Source organism: Anarhichas minor, unplaced genomic scaffold, assembly GCF_050575085.1.
Source record: "Anarhichas minor isolate MPS153535 unplaced genomic scaffold, ASM5057508v1 ptg000193l, whole genome shotgun sequence".
NCBI classification, from domain to species: domain Eukaryota; kingdom Metazoa; phylum Chordata; class Actinopteri; order Perciformes; family Anarhichadidae; genus Anarhichas; species Anarhichas minor.
Window position 1 is genome coordinate 2,414 of NW_027466639.1, and position 15,087 is coordinate 17,500.

The following is a 15,087-nucleotide window of genomic DNA, read 5'->3' on the forward strand; positions in this document are numbered from 1 at the left end:
CAGTCCCGTTGTTCTTCAGCTCGCTGGTCATATGTGATATGACCAGCGAGCTATTCAGCACCCAGTAGAACCGACGCATCCGCCGGAGGATCGATTGGAGAATCAATCGACTCTCTTTAGAAGCTCGTCATCGTTCTTGGAAAAAAGAATAAAACTGAAGAAATAGGAAAAGACCCCCCCCCCCCCCCCCCCCCCCCCGCACTCAGTTGCATTCAGGCACCCAAGGCATTCCCAAAGCTTTATGTACAGTTCAGACCCCCCCCCCCAGAACGTCCTGGTGAACAAGAGACGAGCGACTCGTTTAGTGTGGAAGTTCTTTTCTTTTTATCCAACCAGGCTCATATCTCTTCATTCACTTTCTCTGTTGTTGTTGTTGTTGTTGCTGCTGCAGGATGTGGTTATTAGTAAAGGAGAGATCCAGATCCACAGAAATGTCATTTTTTATTGAAATGTTCTGCTCATGTGTGGATTCTGGTCTGTGTTCTGGTCTCAACAAAGAGTCTAAAACTCTCCACCAGGTCCTCACATGAAGCTCTGATGAATCCAGTCAGGCCTTTACAATCACCCCCCCCCCCCCCTAAACTGGTTGCATAAGTCCCAGAATGCACCAGGACACGGGCCTCGTCGTCCAAACATCTCTTAAATGGAAAGTTCCAGAAACACAAACCCAACCATGCGGGGAGCGACCAGAGGAACCCATTCAGTTATGTCACTGTGGCTTTGGGGGGGTCGGAGGTCGGGGGTCTCAGCTGTTGTTGTTTTGGTTGTAGGTCCTGCAGGGCGAGGGGGAGGAGTTGGGCTGGTAGTCGTACTTGCCGAGCGCGGCGGGGTAGTAGGTGGTGGTGTAGACGTTGGGCTGCTGCAGCGGCGTCGGGTAGAAGTTGGATCTCTCGTCTGGCAGCAGGTTGTTCTTGTTGAGCGTCTGGAACGACAAAGAAGGTTAAAGGTCTACACGTATTTCACTCATGTTCTTTCATGTAGTGTCTTCTGAAGGAAAAGAACAGTTCAACGTTCATGGGAAACATGCTGGAAGATGTTTTCACTAATAACGCTTTGAGGATTCACTTTTTGAAACATTTTCTTTAAAACGACACCGTTTATCAGCCAGACGATGTAAAAAAGCCTCATTATCGTCAGATCTCCGTCTTTCTGACGGTCCTGTTCTGCACTAAAGACATGTTGTAGTTCTCTCTCCTTCTACTCATGATGGATCTGGTCCATAGAGGAGCAGGACTTTATGAGAAACATGTGACCAAATAAAAGCCCAGATGGTTAAAGACAGAATAGTCTTGTTAAAATAAAGACGTTGCAGCGTTTTTTATGTAAAGAGCAAAATAATATCAGTAATTCGTGCCCACAGGTGAATACAACACCTGCAGCAGCCTCCAGGCTCAAGTGTATTCATAACCAAAGCAAACCAATTTAACCAATTTAATTTAGTTCATGTCAAGCATACTCAATGCACTAATATACGAGATGGGCGGGAATTTACTGCAGCGCTGTTAAATAAAAAACAAGTCTAAAACCCACATTTTATTCTAATGTAATTGCTGAGTCTCTGGTAACAGCCGAGCAGGAGGTGAAACACTTTCCAGGGGAAGCATTAGACTAATGTAATCCATCTGAACGGCTCGGGGGACCGAGGCAGCAACATAATCAGGTTAGAGTCGCTGAAATACTCGGCGGCCGGCAGCCTAAATTGGCCTGGAGGAGAAACGGGGCTGTGGTGGTTCACGGTGACATCGGCTGGATAATGAGTTCACATCTCTCAGCACCACACAGCAACAACAACAACAGCAGGGACAACTAGAGTCAAAGACACAGGGGGGGCTGTGTGTACACGGTCCTGACATGGACACTGTATGGACGCTGTATGGACACTATAAGGACACTGTGTGGACACTATAAGGACACTGTATGGACACTATAAGGACACTGTGTGGACACTATAAGGACACTTTAAAGAACATATTAGAAAGTCAAGTGGAGCCACGTCTTTGTGTTGTGGTGTCTGGTTGATAAACGGGTAAAATAAATCAGCTGACATCAGCTTAATTAGTGACAGCGTGAAGCGTCCGGTCTGAAGAAAACATCGACAAACTCATGAGCTGCTTCATCACATGACGAGATGTTACAGAGCAGCTGACGAGCTCATGACACGAACGTCCTTTAGATTGTGAAGTCAACTAGTCTCTACCAGAGAGGTGTGCTCGTGTGTTTGAGTGGCACTGCGACCGAACACGACCTGACTCCACATGTCAACACGAGTCATACGACTTTAATATACATATAATATATATACATATAATAACAATGATATCGTTCTGCAGGACGCAGAGACAGGAGGGTGAGTGTTAGTGTGTGGTGATTAAAAGGTCATCTAGTGTTGAAGTACTGAACTTTTATCAGATTCACAAGAAACAGACGTGTTTAAATAACAAAGTGTCACATATTGATCATGGATCATCATTAATATCGCTTCACTGCCACACAGTCTCAGTGGAGAACAGCTGGTTTCTAGAGTCCTGTGACTCTTTACACGCTCGTCAGCCGCTGGTCGTGTTGTAACTGAGGAGGAGGTTCGGCCTCCCGTTGGCACACAACCACACATACAGGATGTTGAGTTAATGATGTAGAAGAAGAAGAACGCGAGTAATCAGGTGAACTAGCTTCAGAAAGTGACGTGTTGTCTTGTTACATACTTCATGTGCGGTGGATCTACTGTGTGGGAACAAGGTTCATGTACATTTAAAACAGAAACTGATGAATATTTAAAGAACTCTAAAGTGTGAGCTTTAAGAGTGGAATGTGGTGTTTAACCCGCTCCAGAGACATGATCTGGTCTGCTTTAGGCCACTGGGGAGAGTGTGCAAGCTGGTTCCCTAATGTGTTCATCAGCGAGTCATTTTTGCGTTCCCTTGACTTTGTCTTGAATCGTCGGCCCTTACCGACAGAAGCTCCCGCATCTCACCGTCTCATTTCCGCCGGCGTCTTTGTGTAACTGACCCTCCTTCTTCACCCTCGGACGTTTGTGTTCTTCCAGGTTTAGCAATAAGGAAGAGTTAAAAGAGGAGATGTCACGCATCATGCTTTATGGATGAGAAGTACAATCCTGCTGAGAAGATATTCAATAAAAGACCAGAAACAAATGCTCTCTATCTGAAGATCGCCCCCTGTGGACTAAAGTGGTAGTGTCTCTGAGCGCCAGACTCCCTTTAGAAACCCTCTCATGTTACTGCAGCAGGTCTGACAGTCTGCCCTCTCAGTCCTGGTCCTGGTTCTCCCGTGCCTCCCTTCCCTCCAGCGGGTCCAGGTAAGACGGATGCAGTTTCTGATTTTGGAGGAACTAACTGAAATGAGCTGCTTGTGAAGAGTCCGTACTTTATATTTCTGAGTAAAGCCCGAACAGAGATGAGTGGACAAAGATGAAGCTCCCTTGTTTTGGGGTTGAGGGTCATACAGCGTGTTAGGCTGCGCGTGCTCTACCTCACTCTACCTCACTCTACCTCACTCTACCTCACTCTACGCACAGATCTATAATAATCTCCCGGAGTTAAACTAGTTCAGAGACAAACAACAGAAGGAGGAGCTGCACTAAGAAGAGGAAGCAGCTCCTCCACGTTGTGTGAATGTGAACACACAGCTGAGCGATGGAGACGGGAGGTCCAGGGCCGGCCGATGCGTTGGGGAGCTAATGGCAGCCATTAATAAGCACTGGTTAGTGTGTGCATGCTGGGAAGGCTGGGTGGGTTTGTGTATAAAGAGGAATATAAAGAACACGAGCAGCGATTCATCTCCTGAGCTCATTGAGATGAATACACCAATAAAAGCTCCAAATACAACATGAATCACTTCGACCTTCACTCTGAAACATCTACAGCGGGTTTTTTCGTGTGCACGTGAGGAGCAGCAGGTGAACAGAGCTTCTATTGTTATCATTTAAAGGAACAGTGTGAATATAATACTCATTACTATGTTTTCATTAGTGTATAATCACCTGAAACTACGAATACTTGTGTTTTATTTAGCTTAGAAAAAGTCCTTCATGTGTTTCTTATTTGTACTTTTTAATGTTTTGGTTCCACTGATCTCTTTCTTCTGCTTCACATCAACTGAGAGGCATCGCCATCCTCTCATCAACCACCATCCTCTCATCAACCATCATCCTCTCATCAACCATCATCAACCATCACCCTCTCATCAACCATCATCCTCTCATCAACCATCATCCTCTCATCACCATCCTCTCATCAACCATCATCCTCTCATCAACCATCATCCTCTCATCAACCATCATCCTCTCATCACCATCCTCTCATCAACCATCACCCTCTCATCACCATCCTCTCATCAACCATCTTCTTCTCTTCAACCATCATCCTCTCATCAACCATCACCCTCTCATCAACCATCATCAACCATCACCCTCTCATCAACCATCACCCTCTCATCAACCATCATCCTCTCATCAACCATCATCCTCTCATCACCATCCTCTCATCAACCATCACCCTCTCATCACCATCCTCTCATCAACCATCTTCTTCTCTTCAACCATCATCCTCTCATCAACCATCACCCTCTCATCAACCATCATCAACCATCATCCTCTCATCAACCATCACCCTCTCATCAACCATCATCCTCTCATCAACCATCATCCTCTCATCACCATCCTCTCATCAACCATCACCCTCTCATCACCATCCTCTCATCAACCATCTTCTTCTCTTCAACCATCATCCTCTCATCAACCATCACCCTCTCATCAACCATCATCAACCATCATCCTCTCATCAACCATCACCCTCCCATCAACCATCATCCTCTCATCAACCATCACCCTCTCATCAACCATCACCATGCTATGCAAACACTGGACAGGAGGACAGAGGACAGAGGGTAGGAGGACATGAGGACATGAGACAGAGGACATGAGGGCAGAGGGTAGGAGGACATGAGACAGAGGACATGAGGGCAGGAGGACAGAGGACAGGAGGACATGAGACAGAGGACATGAGGGCAGAGGGTAGGAGGACATGAGACAGAGGACATGAGGGCAGGAGGACAGGAGGACATGAGGGCAGAGGGTAGGAGGACATGAGACAGAGGACATGAGGGCAGGAGGACAGAGGACAGGAGGACAGAGGGTAGGAGGACATGAGGACAGATGACAGGAGGAAAGAGGACAGAGGACAGGAGGGCAGAGGACATGAGGACAGAGGGTAGGAGGACATGAGGACATGAGACAGAGGACATGAGGGCAGAGGGTAGGAGGACATGAGGACATGAGACAGAGGACATGAGGGCAGGAGGACATGAGACAGAGGACATGAGGGCAGGAGGACAGAGGACAGGAGGACAGAGGGTAGGAGGACATGAGGAAAGAGGACAGGAGGGCAGAGGACAGGAGGACAGAGGGTAGGAGGACATGAGGACAGAGGACAGGAGAAGGAAGGCAGTGGACAGAGGACATGAGGACATGAGACAGAGGACATGAGGAATGACTGATATCTGTGTTCTTTATTCTTTGTAAACGTCACTCAGACAAGTTGTTTGTTTAATTAACATTTTACATTTGTTTCCAGTGACGTCTATAAAGCGACTTTTCTGTTGTAAACATAAACTCCATAAACAATAGTTATTTATATTTAAATTATAAATAACTTCAAATCCTATTGTGAATACATTTGTTTTTAATATGTAAGTTTTTAAAGCAGCTATGGAGTCATGAAGAAGAGAGCGTATTGATGGAGGGCAGCTCCTCCAGACGCTTCTCTCCACTCGTAGCTCTCCGGGTATTTAGTTGGTTGCAATACACGACGTCACCACCAGATGTCACTAACGCTCACACACTGCTCCTTTAAACACGTATGTACAGAGAGCCGTACCTTGAACTCCATGGGCGTGTACTTCTCGTTCTTTGGCGTGGTGTTGCCCTTGTAGTTGAGGTGGTTCGGGGTTGTCGGGTGGATCACGGCCGACTCCTGCGAGGGTTTGTGGAAACGTTGACAGTAGACGTAGATCAGAAAGGACAGAAGCCCCGCCCCCAGGAAACAGGACACGCCCGTGGCGATGAGGTGGATGGAGGTGAATGCTGGGAAATGAAGAAGAAGACACGGAGGGTTAGCGTTACTTTATCACATGCGGTATTTGAACTATTCTGAGTACGTTTAAAGAAACATTTCACACACAAAATGAGCATTTTTATCAATTGTTCACACTTTTCTTAACTTTTATTTGTGGTGAACTTTGATGGACCTTTAGAGGAATACTTCACCCTCCACAGTGACCATTTATACATCAGTCATTACCCTTTGTTACCTCGAACTCTGGAATGAAACTTAGCATTTCTCTGGTGGTGAACGGAGAATCTAATCCAGAGAAGAAGTCTAGACGTGTTTCAGACGGAGATGTTTCAGTGAAGACGTGTGAGGACGCGCTGAGATACTCGCCAGCTTTAAACACCGGTTCTTTACTTCTCATGATGGAACAGAACAGGAAGAGAAGCATTTAACTCACAATTATTCAAGCAGTTTTATTTTGATCTTTATATTTTCAAGGACAGGAAAATGAACTTTGGTTTGTTTTTTGTTTTCTTATTAAAGAAAGTTATGAATAAAAGTCTTCAGTTTGGATTAGAATCAGCTGTTTATTGAACGGGTCGACTCATTCCATCACAGAAAGTGTCTTCCTCTTCTAAATAAACACACACACACATGAGGATGCACATGTAATGCATGAAAACACACACACACACACACACACACACACACACACACACACACACACACACACACACACACACACACACACACACACACACACACACACACACACACACACACACACACACACACACACACACACACACACAGGAACAGAGCTGCTTGTCCACTTACCTCCACAGTGCTGGTCCTTATCAAAACCAGATGCTGGGAGGATGACTGCAGAGAGGAGAGGAACACAGGGTCAGACACACAGACGAGCATGCACACACACACGCACACACACACACACACACACATATGCACACACACACTAACATCGGGGGAGTCGACACATGCAGAAACACAAAGAGTGATTGAGAAATTGAAATGTCGTTTCAAATGTTCCACAGAGACGTCGCTTTTTCAGTGAATTTCAAAATCCTGGATTCTACAATTCCCACAATGCAACTAGGCTTTAAAGAGCCGTCTGTCTCTCCAACAGGTCACTCAGTGCTTCTACTCATTCTGCAGAGGAGACGCTGCTAAAATGTCAAATATCCATCATCATTAATAACCGGCTCATAAACAGACCGGTAGAGTGAGGCCTGTGCCAGACTCCATCTAGAAACACGCTGCTGATTCTTCTTCATAATAATTCACAAATACTTCACGTCCCGTCTCCAACAAACAGTAGCAGATAATAAGAATGGGGTTGTGTGTGTGTGTGTGTGTGTGTGTGTGTGTGTGTGTGTGTGTGTGTGTGTGTGTGTGTGAGAGAGCAGATTTAATTGCAGTGCCACATCTCCTGATTCATTTCTGTCCTCACGGCGTGACCTTAACGAAGCCTCGTTGAGATTTGCAATAAAATTAGAAGTGATTTTGTTTTGTTGACTCATTAATATTAACGAGCTCGGGTCTGGACAGCGTCAGCAGAACGAGGAGCGGTGACGTCAACGGGGTCAACCGCTAACCTGTTGGCCTCACATGGACGTAATCATGGTTCATTAACAGAAGCAGCACACACACACACACACACACACACACACACTGGATGAAGGATGATGGGTAATGTGTTACGTATTTGAGGATGACAGACAGACGGCGTTCTAAAATCACAAGCTGCTGAAGGTGATCGGACGGTTCGACCTCACAGAGACAGAAGAACACGTTTACTTCCTGTTTTAAACACTTGGAGTGATCGTAGAGCGAGCTCATGAACCGATCGTCTGTCTCTCTCTCTACACTGTAATTTACTGATTTCGTTGTATTTAAGTTGTTTTTGTATTAATCACTTATTAGAGTTGTATTTATTTGTATTGATCTAGTTTTTAATTCACACTGTTTCACATCTAAATGTTATTCTACTTAATGTCATTTCATCATTTTATTGTGTTGTCTGCATCGGTTTATTTATTTCTTATCTTTGGCTCGTCAGTATAAAACAACTTTAAAGCGCTGCAGTGCATTGTGGGATATTCAGGGCGATACACTCGTGTGATGCAGCAGCCTGGACGGGCTCACCAGGTATTTCGTTGCAGTCTCTGCGCTGGGTGCCGTTCCCGACACAGGGGGCGCCGCCCTGAGCGCCGCACGCCCGACTCCTCATCTGTACACCCGAGTCATCGCAGGCCGACCACAGAGACCAGGCCATCCAGCCCCCTGAGCACAGGAAACACAGGGACCACATCAGAGCCACGGCCTGGACAGCGACGCGGCCACCCGACACACCGAGCAGTGTTTGTGGTGTAAGCAGGACTGTTTGTTTGGTGCGTAGTGGACATGTTTGTCTCCTGAGCCAAAGCTCTAGCGGCGTTTCCCCGCAGCAGCAAAAGAAAGACTCCGACCCAAGAGGAGAGAGAGGGAAACTCTCAGCCGTGCACTCTTTGTTTCACAAACAGTAAGAAGGGAGCACAAGGCTTCTGCAGTGAAAGGACCCATGAAAAGAGCGTTTTGTTATTCAGGCTGCTCTCGAGTGTGCGGTTCTGGCAGCGAGAGGCCGAGTCGATGCCGAGGACAAGACGTCTTTCTAGCTTCGCTATCAGTCTGCTGCTTCTCCCCACAACCATCGACAGGAAACACTTTCTGTCACATGTTCCTCTCTGTGGCCTTGATTTTAACTGTAACATAAAGTCCTGCTCCTCTATAGAACAGAACCATGATGACTAGAAGAAGAGAGAACTAGAACATGTCTTCAGTGCAGAATAACACAGTTATGATGACATAAAGCATTAAAAAGAAAAAACTAAAGTTGAATTTTTTTTACAAAATCTCCTCCCCTCTCTCCTCTTCTCTCCTCCCCTCCTCTCTCTCCTCTCCTCTCTCTCCTCCCCCCTCTCCCCTCCTCTCCTCTCTCTCCTCCCCTCTCTCTCCCCTCCCCCCTCCTCTCCTCTCCTCTCTCCCCTCTCCCCTCCTCTCCTCTCTCCCCTCCCCTCTCCTCTCTCCTCTCTCCCCTCCTCTCTCCTCTCCTCTCTCCCCTCCTCTCCTCTCTCCTCTCTCCTCTCTCCCCTCCTCTCCTCTCTCCTCTCCTCTCCCCTCTCCCCTCCTCTCCTCTCCTCTCTCCTCCCCTCTCCCCTCCCCCCTCCTCTCTCCCCTCCCCCCTCCTCTCCTCTCCTCTCTCCCCTCCCCTCCCCTCTCCTCTCTCCTCTCTCCCCTCCTCTCTCCTCTCCTCTCTCCCCTCCTCTCCTCTCTCCTCTCTCCCCTCTCCCCTCCTCTCCTCTCTCCTCTCCTCTCCCCTCTCCCCCTCTCTCCTCCCCTCTCCCCTCCTCTCCTCTCTCCTCTCCTCTCCTCTCCTCTCTCCTCCTCTCCTCTCCTCTCTCCCCTCCTCTCCTCTCTCCTCTCCCCTCTCTCCTCCCCTCTCCTCTCTCCCCTCCCCTCCTCTCCTCTCTCCTCTCTCCCCTCCTCTCCTCTCTCCTCTCTGCTCTCTCCTCTCCTCTCCTCTCTGTGTTCACTTCCTGTAGTTCGTTCAGAGTGTCTCCTCCTTGTAGTCACATGACTGTTGGTCTCAGATGAATCAATCATGACGTCATAGTTTCACTGAGGCGCTCACAACTTAATGTTTTTACACAATCTGGTTGAAGCAGAAGGTTTATTTTAAATGAGAACATGAAGAATAAAATGTTTTTAATGAAATGTCACAATTTTAAGCTTCTTTTTGGTTGGAAGCGTTTCTCGCACATGATGTGTTCAAGGACCGTCGGAAAGATGAAAATCTGGCTACAGGCCGTGATAAACGGTGTAGGTTTCAGCCGATTGTTTAAAGAAAACATGCTTTTCAATCCCTCGGGCGGTATTTGTGGTTCAGAGGGTTAATAGCGGGACACCACTACAGCGCGCTTTAATTGCTTCATTTATTCCCATTTATTTTTTGTCAGCCGGAGCGACCTGCGTGATCGTACTGTTGAGTCAGACCTGAGGCTCCTCGTTAGTATTCTGTCTCCACCGTCCGTCCCGCTGTCCTCCATTACTGCTGGAGACGTTAATCAAATGACCTGCGACAGCAGCATCAAATATCCCCGTGACTGACGGCCGGCTCGCCTCCAATTACCCAGCGGAGCAGCGAGATGACCCCGATAGACGGCCGTCTATAACCGAACGGGTGGAGGAGAGGTGGTTAGCAGGCCGTCGATGATAGAGGAGAGGAGGGGGATAGCATCTGGGGCCGGGGGAGACAAAAGGGCGGGAAGACGTTGTTTCTCTTCTTTGTGTGTCAGTAGCAGAGTGTGTTAGCAGAGTGTGTTAGCAGAGTGTGTTAGCGCTACTCTCCGTGTGAATGACGGTCCGGCTGATGAAGATGAAAAGCAGCTGAGGGGAAAAGGACGGTTCAGATGAAACCACTGTGTGAGACAGATTATGAGACGAGGGACATGACCTCATACTGTCCACCACCTCTCCTTCAAAGGAGCGAGACAAACAAATGTCTTCACAGTTGTTTTGCTTCTTTTTGTTGTCGTCGTGCATCTCTTTGTTATTGTCTTTATTCTAGTTTTTTAAATTACGTTTTGACTGGTCATTCTGTGTCTCTTTGTAGTGTTTTTATGTCTCTCTGAGGTCATTCTGTGTCTCTTTGTAGTGTTTTTATGTCTCTCTGAGGTCATTCTGTGTCTCTTTGTAGTGTTTTTATGTCTCTCTGAGGTCATTCTGTGTCTCTTTGTAGTGTTTTTATGTCTCTCTGAGGTCATTCTGTGTCTCTTTGTAGTGTTTTTATGTCTCTCTGTGGTCATTCTGTGTCTCTTTGTAGTGTTTTTATGTCTCTCTGTGGTCATTCTGTGTCTCTTTGTAGTGTTTTTATGTCTCTCTGAGGTCATTCTGTGTCTCTTTGTAGTGTTTTTATGTCTCTCTGAGGTCATTCTGTGTCTCTTTGTAGTGTTTTTATGTCTCTCTGTGGTCATTCTGTGTCTCTTTGTAGTGTTTTTATGTCTCTCTGAGGTCATTCTGTGTCTCTTTGTAGTGTTTTTATGTCTCTCTGAGGTCATTCTGTGTCTCTTTGTAGTGTTTTTATGTCTCTCTGAGGTCATTCTGTGTCTCTTTGTAGTGTTTTTATGTCTCTCTGAGGTCATTCTGTGTCTCTTTGTAGTGTTTTTATGTCTCTCTGAGGTCATTCTGTGTCTCTTTGTAGTGTTTTTATGTCTCTCTGAGGTCATTCTGTGTCTCTTTGTAGTGTTTTTATGTCTCTCTGAGGTCATTCTGTGTCTCTTTGTAGTGTTTTTATGTCTCTCTGAGGTCATTCTGTGTCTCTTTGTAGTGTTTTTATGTCTCTCTGAGGTCATTCTGTGTCTCTTTGTAGTGTTTTTATGTCTCTCTGAGGTCATTCTGTGTCTCTTTGTAGTGTTTTTATGTCTCTCTGAGGTCATTCTGTATCTCTTTGTAGTGTTTTTATGTCTCTCTGAGGTCATTCTGTGTCTCTTTGTAGTGTTTTTATGTCTCTCTGAGGTCATTCTGTGTCTCTTTGTAGTGTTTTTATGTCTCTCTGAGGTCATTCTGTGTCTCTTTGTAGTGTTTTTATGTCTCTCTGTGGTCATTCTGTGTCTCTTTGTAGTGTTTTTATGTCTCTCTGAGGTCATTCTGTGTCTCTTTGTAGTGTTTTTATGTCTCTCTGTGGTCATTCTGTGTCTCTTTGTAGTGTTTTTATGTCTCTCTGAGGTCATTCTGTGTCTCTTTGTAGTGTTTTTATGTCTCTCTGTGGTCATTCTGTGTCTCTTTGTAGTGTTTTTATGTCTCTCTGAGGTCATTCTGTGTCTTTGTAGTGTTTTTATGTCTCTCTGTGGTCATTCTGTGTCTCTTTGTAGTGTTTTTATGTCTCTCTGTGGTCATTCTGTGTCTCTTTGTAGTGTTTTTATGTCTCTCTGAGGTCATTCTGTGTCTCTTTGTAGTGTTTTTATGTCTCTCTGAGGTCATTCTGTCTCTTTGTAGTGTTTTTATGTCTCTCTGTGGTCATTCTGTCTCTTTGTAGTGTTTTTATGTCTCTCTGAGGTCATTCTGTGTCTCTTTGTTGTGTTTTTATGTCTCTCTGAGGTCATTCTGTGTCTCTTTGTTGTGTTTTTATGTCTCTCTGAGGTCATTCTGTGTCTCTTTGTAGTGTTTTTATGTCTCTCTGAGGTCATTCTGTCTCTTTGTAGTGTTTTTATGTCTCTCTGAGGTCATTCTGTGTCTCTTTGTAGTGTTTTTATGTCTCTGAGGTCATTCTGTGTCTCTTTGTAGTGTTTTTATGTCTCTCTGAGGTCATTCTGTCTCTTTGTAGTGTTTTTATGTCTCTCTGTGGTCATTCTGTGTCTCTTTGTAGTGTTTTTATGTCTCTCTGAGGTCATTCTGTCTCTTTGTAGTGTTTTTATGTCTCTCTGAGGTCATTCTGTGTCTCTTTGTAGTGTTTTTATGTCTCTCTGTGGTCATTCTGTGTCTCTTTGTAGTGTTTTTATGTCTCTCTGTGGTCATTCTGTCTCTTTGTAGTGTTTTTATGTCTCTCTGTGGTCATTCTGTCTCTTTGTAGTGTTTTTATGTCTCTCTGTGGTCATTCTGTCTCTTTGTAGTGTTTTTATGTCTCTGAGGTCATTCTGTCTCTTTGTAGTGTTTTTATGTCTCTCTGAGGTCATTCTGTCTCTTTGTAGTGTTTTTATGTCTCTCTGTGGTCATTCTGTGTCTCTTTGTAGTGTTTTTATGTCTCTCTGAGGTCATTCTGTGTCTCTTTGTAGTGTTTTTATGTCTCTCTGAGGTCATTCTGTGTCTCTTTGTAGTGTTTTTATGTCTCTCTGTGGTCATTCTGTCTCTTTGTAGTGTTTTTATGTCTCTCTGAGGTCATTCTGTCTCTTTGTAGTGTTTTTATGTCTCTCTGAGGTCATTCTGTCTCTTTGTAGTGTTTTTATGTCTCTCTGTGGTCATTCTGTCTCTTTGTAGTGTTTTTATGTCTCTCTGTGGTCATTCTGTGTCTCTTTGTAGTGTTTTTATGTCTCTCTGAGGTCATTCTGTGTCTCTTTGTAGTGTTTTTATGTCTCTCTGTGGTCATTCTGTCTCTTTGTAGTGTTTTTATGTCTCTCTGAGGTCATTCTGTCTCTTTGTAGTGTTTTTATGTCTCTCTGTGGTCATTCTGTGTCTCTTTGTAGTGTTTTTATGTCTCTCTGAGGTCATTCTGTGTCTCTTTGTAGTGTTTTTATGTCTCTCTGAGGTCATTCTGTGTCTCTTTGTAGTGTTTTTATGTCTCTCTGAGGTCATTCTGTGTCTCTTGCTGGTTGGTAAGTGTCTCTTTGAGGTGACATGTTGAAGGTGAAGGCCCCTGACAGTTTGGGCCCCTGGGCCTGAACCCTGTAGGACGGTTCAGTAAACCATCCATGACTAAACACATACTGTGAAACACAAACACCTCCAGACAGGGAGGATTTGTCCGGGCCATTTTGGTTTTCCAGCTAAATGAATAAAGAGAAATCTCACTGCGTCTGTGTTAATGTTAAACTCTAGAATCCGTCTCTTTCTTCTCTCCGGGTGGATTAGCAGACAGATCTCTCATGAATATTTCAGTGTCCTTGTGAGAGCAGAATGGTAATAGATGGGGAGACACAGAGGACGCTGTTATACATCTCACATCTCATCATCATATGTGAGAGGAAGGCTAACCTCCAAGCTAGAAAGAACAAGTCAACACTACGACACCTATAACTTTACCGTGAGAAACGTTTCAGTCGTTTGCTGAACTGCACCTTTGAAACATATTTGTCTCACTTAACTACAGTGGTAATTTAAAGTTTTATTTTATATTTATCCAGGTTTTAAGAAATATAGCTGTGACATTTGTCTCTGCTCGAGGTAAAATAAATCACATTAGTGCTGCGAACAGCATTGAGAATATTAATAATTCAACAGCAGACGACCTCGAGCAGGACGACGCTTTACACTTTGTACTTCACCCCCTAATGTTTATCAATGACTCCCTCTGTGTTACCCTGACTTTTTGAATGAAACTTTATTTTAATCTGATGCCTTCACGGTGAACGGAAAATCAAGAACACAGAGAGGAGTCAAGGGGGGGGGGGGGCGTTACACAGGAAACGTCTGAAAACATCTGTTTACAAACTCTCACAGCAGTAAAAGCCTCTTTAATCCAGACGTGTGATCACTAATATCTGACACACTTAAACCGTCTCAAGCTTGTCTCAAGTGTTCCTCAATTGATTCAGAATTCTCTCTGTTTTTTTGCCGAAGAGGCGAAGAGAGAAAAACAGAGTTTTGTTGAAGAACTCAAAGTAACACGAGGTGCTTCATCTGGTCAACAGATGTGATGGTGGAGGTGAAGTTCTCCTTCAAAGGTCCATGAATGAAGGTTCACAAACAATAATAAAAGAACAAAGTTTTATGTTACACCCCCCCCCCCACACCACACACACACACACCCACCCACACACAGACTGGACCTCGTTGAGTTTGAATACCCCAGCATTAGGGGATGAGATAGAAGATGAAAGAAGCTACGTAGCGAACAGGACGACGCAGAGACGACCCGGCCTGGGAGACGAGAGGAAGCAGTTAAGATGTTTAAAGGTGTGTGTGTGTGTGTGAGTGTGAGTGTGAGCTCACCGTCACAGGTGTGTGTGTTACACAGAGCCTCCTCAGTGTGCAGACCGAGGCAGATGTCTCCTCCGCTGGAGGGCGGCGGGCTGCTGCAGGAGCGAGAGCGCTGGTAGTGACCGCCACCGCATCCCACCGAGCACTGGGACCAGGACGACCAGCAGGACCACGCCCCCTTTACTGGGAAGAGACGAGACGTTATTCATCATGAAGGAGAAACAAACAATAGAATAACAATATAAACATATATGAACAATAGAATAACTAGTATTTAGTGTAAATTCATTTTACTGACACCAACATGAGTTTTTAGGGGTTTAAGATTTAA

General features: G+C 45.3%; 1 protein-coding gene across 1 annotated transcript in view; it reads right to left on the bottom strand.

Annotated features, from left to right (window-relative positions):
* Window positions 1-205: 205 nt before the first annotated feature.
* Window positions 206-15,087, bottom strand: part of LOC142944108 (semaphorin-5B-like) — a 73,208-nt gene continuing 58,326 nt past the window's right edge. Inside the window, exons 17-21 of the mRNA XM_076085600.1 lie at window positions 14,769-14,939; window positions 8,232-8,369; window positions 6,903-6,947; window positions 5,892-6,097; window positions 206-922 (exon numbers count right to left, since the gene is read on the bottom strand). Coding sequence (XP_075941715.1) covers window positions 746-922; window positions 5,892-6,097; window positions 6,903-6,947; window positions 8,232-8,369; window positions 14,769-14,939 — 737 coding nt within the window. The 3' untranslated portion in view covers window positions 206-745. The remainder of the gene's footprint in view (window positions 923-5,891; window positions 6,098-6,902; window positions 6,948-8,231; window positions 8,370-14,768; window positions 14,940-15,087) is intronic.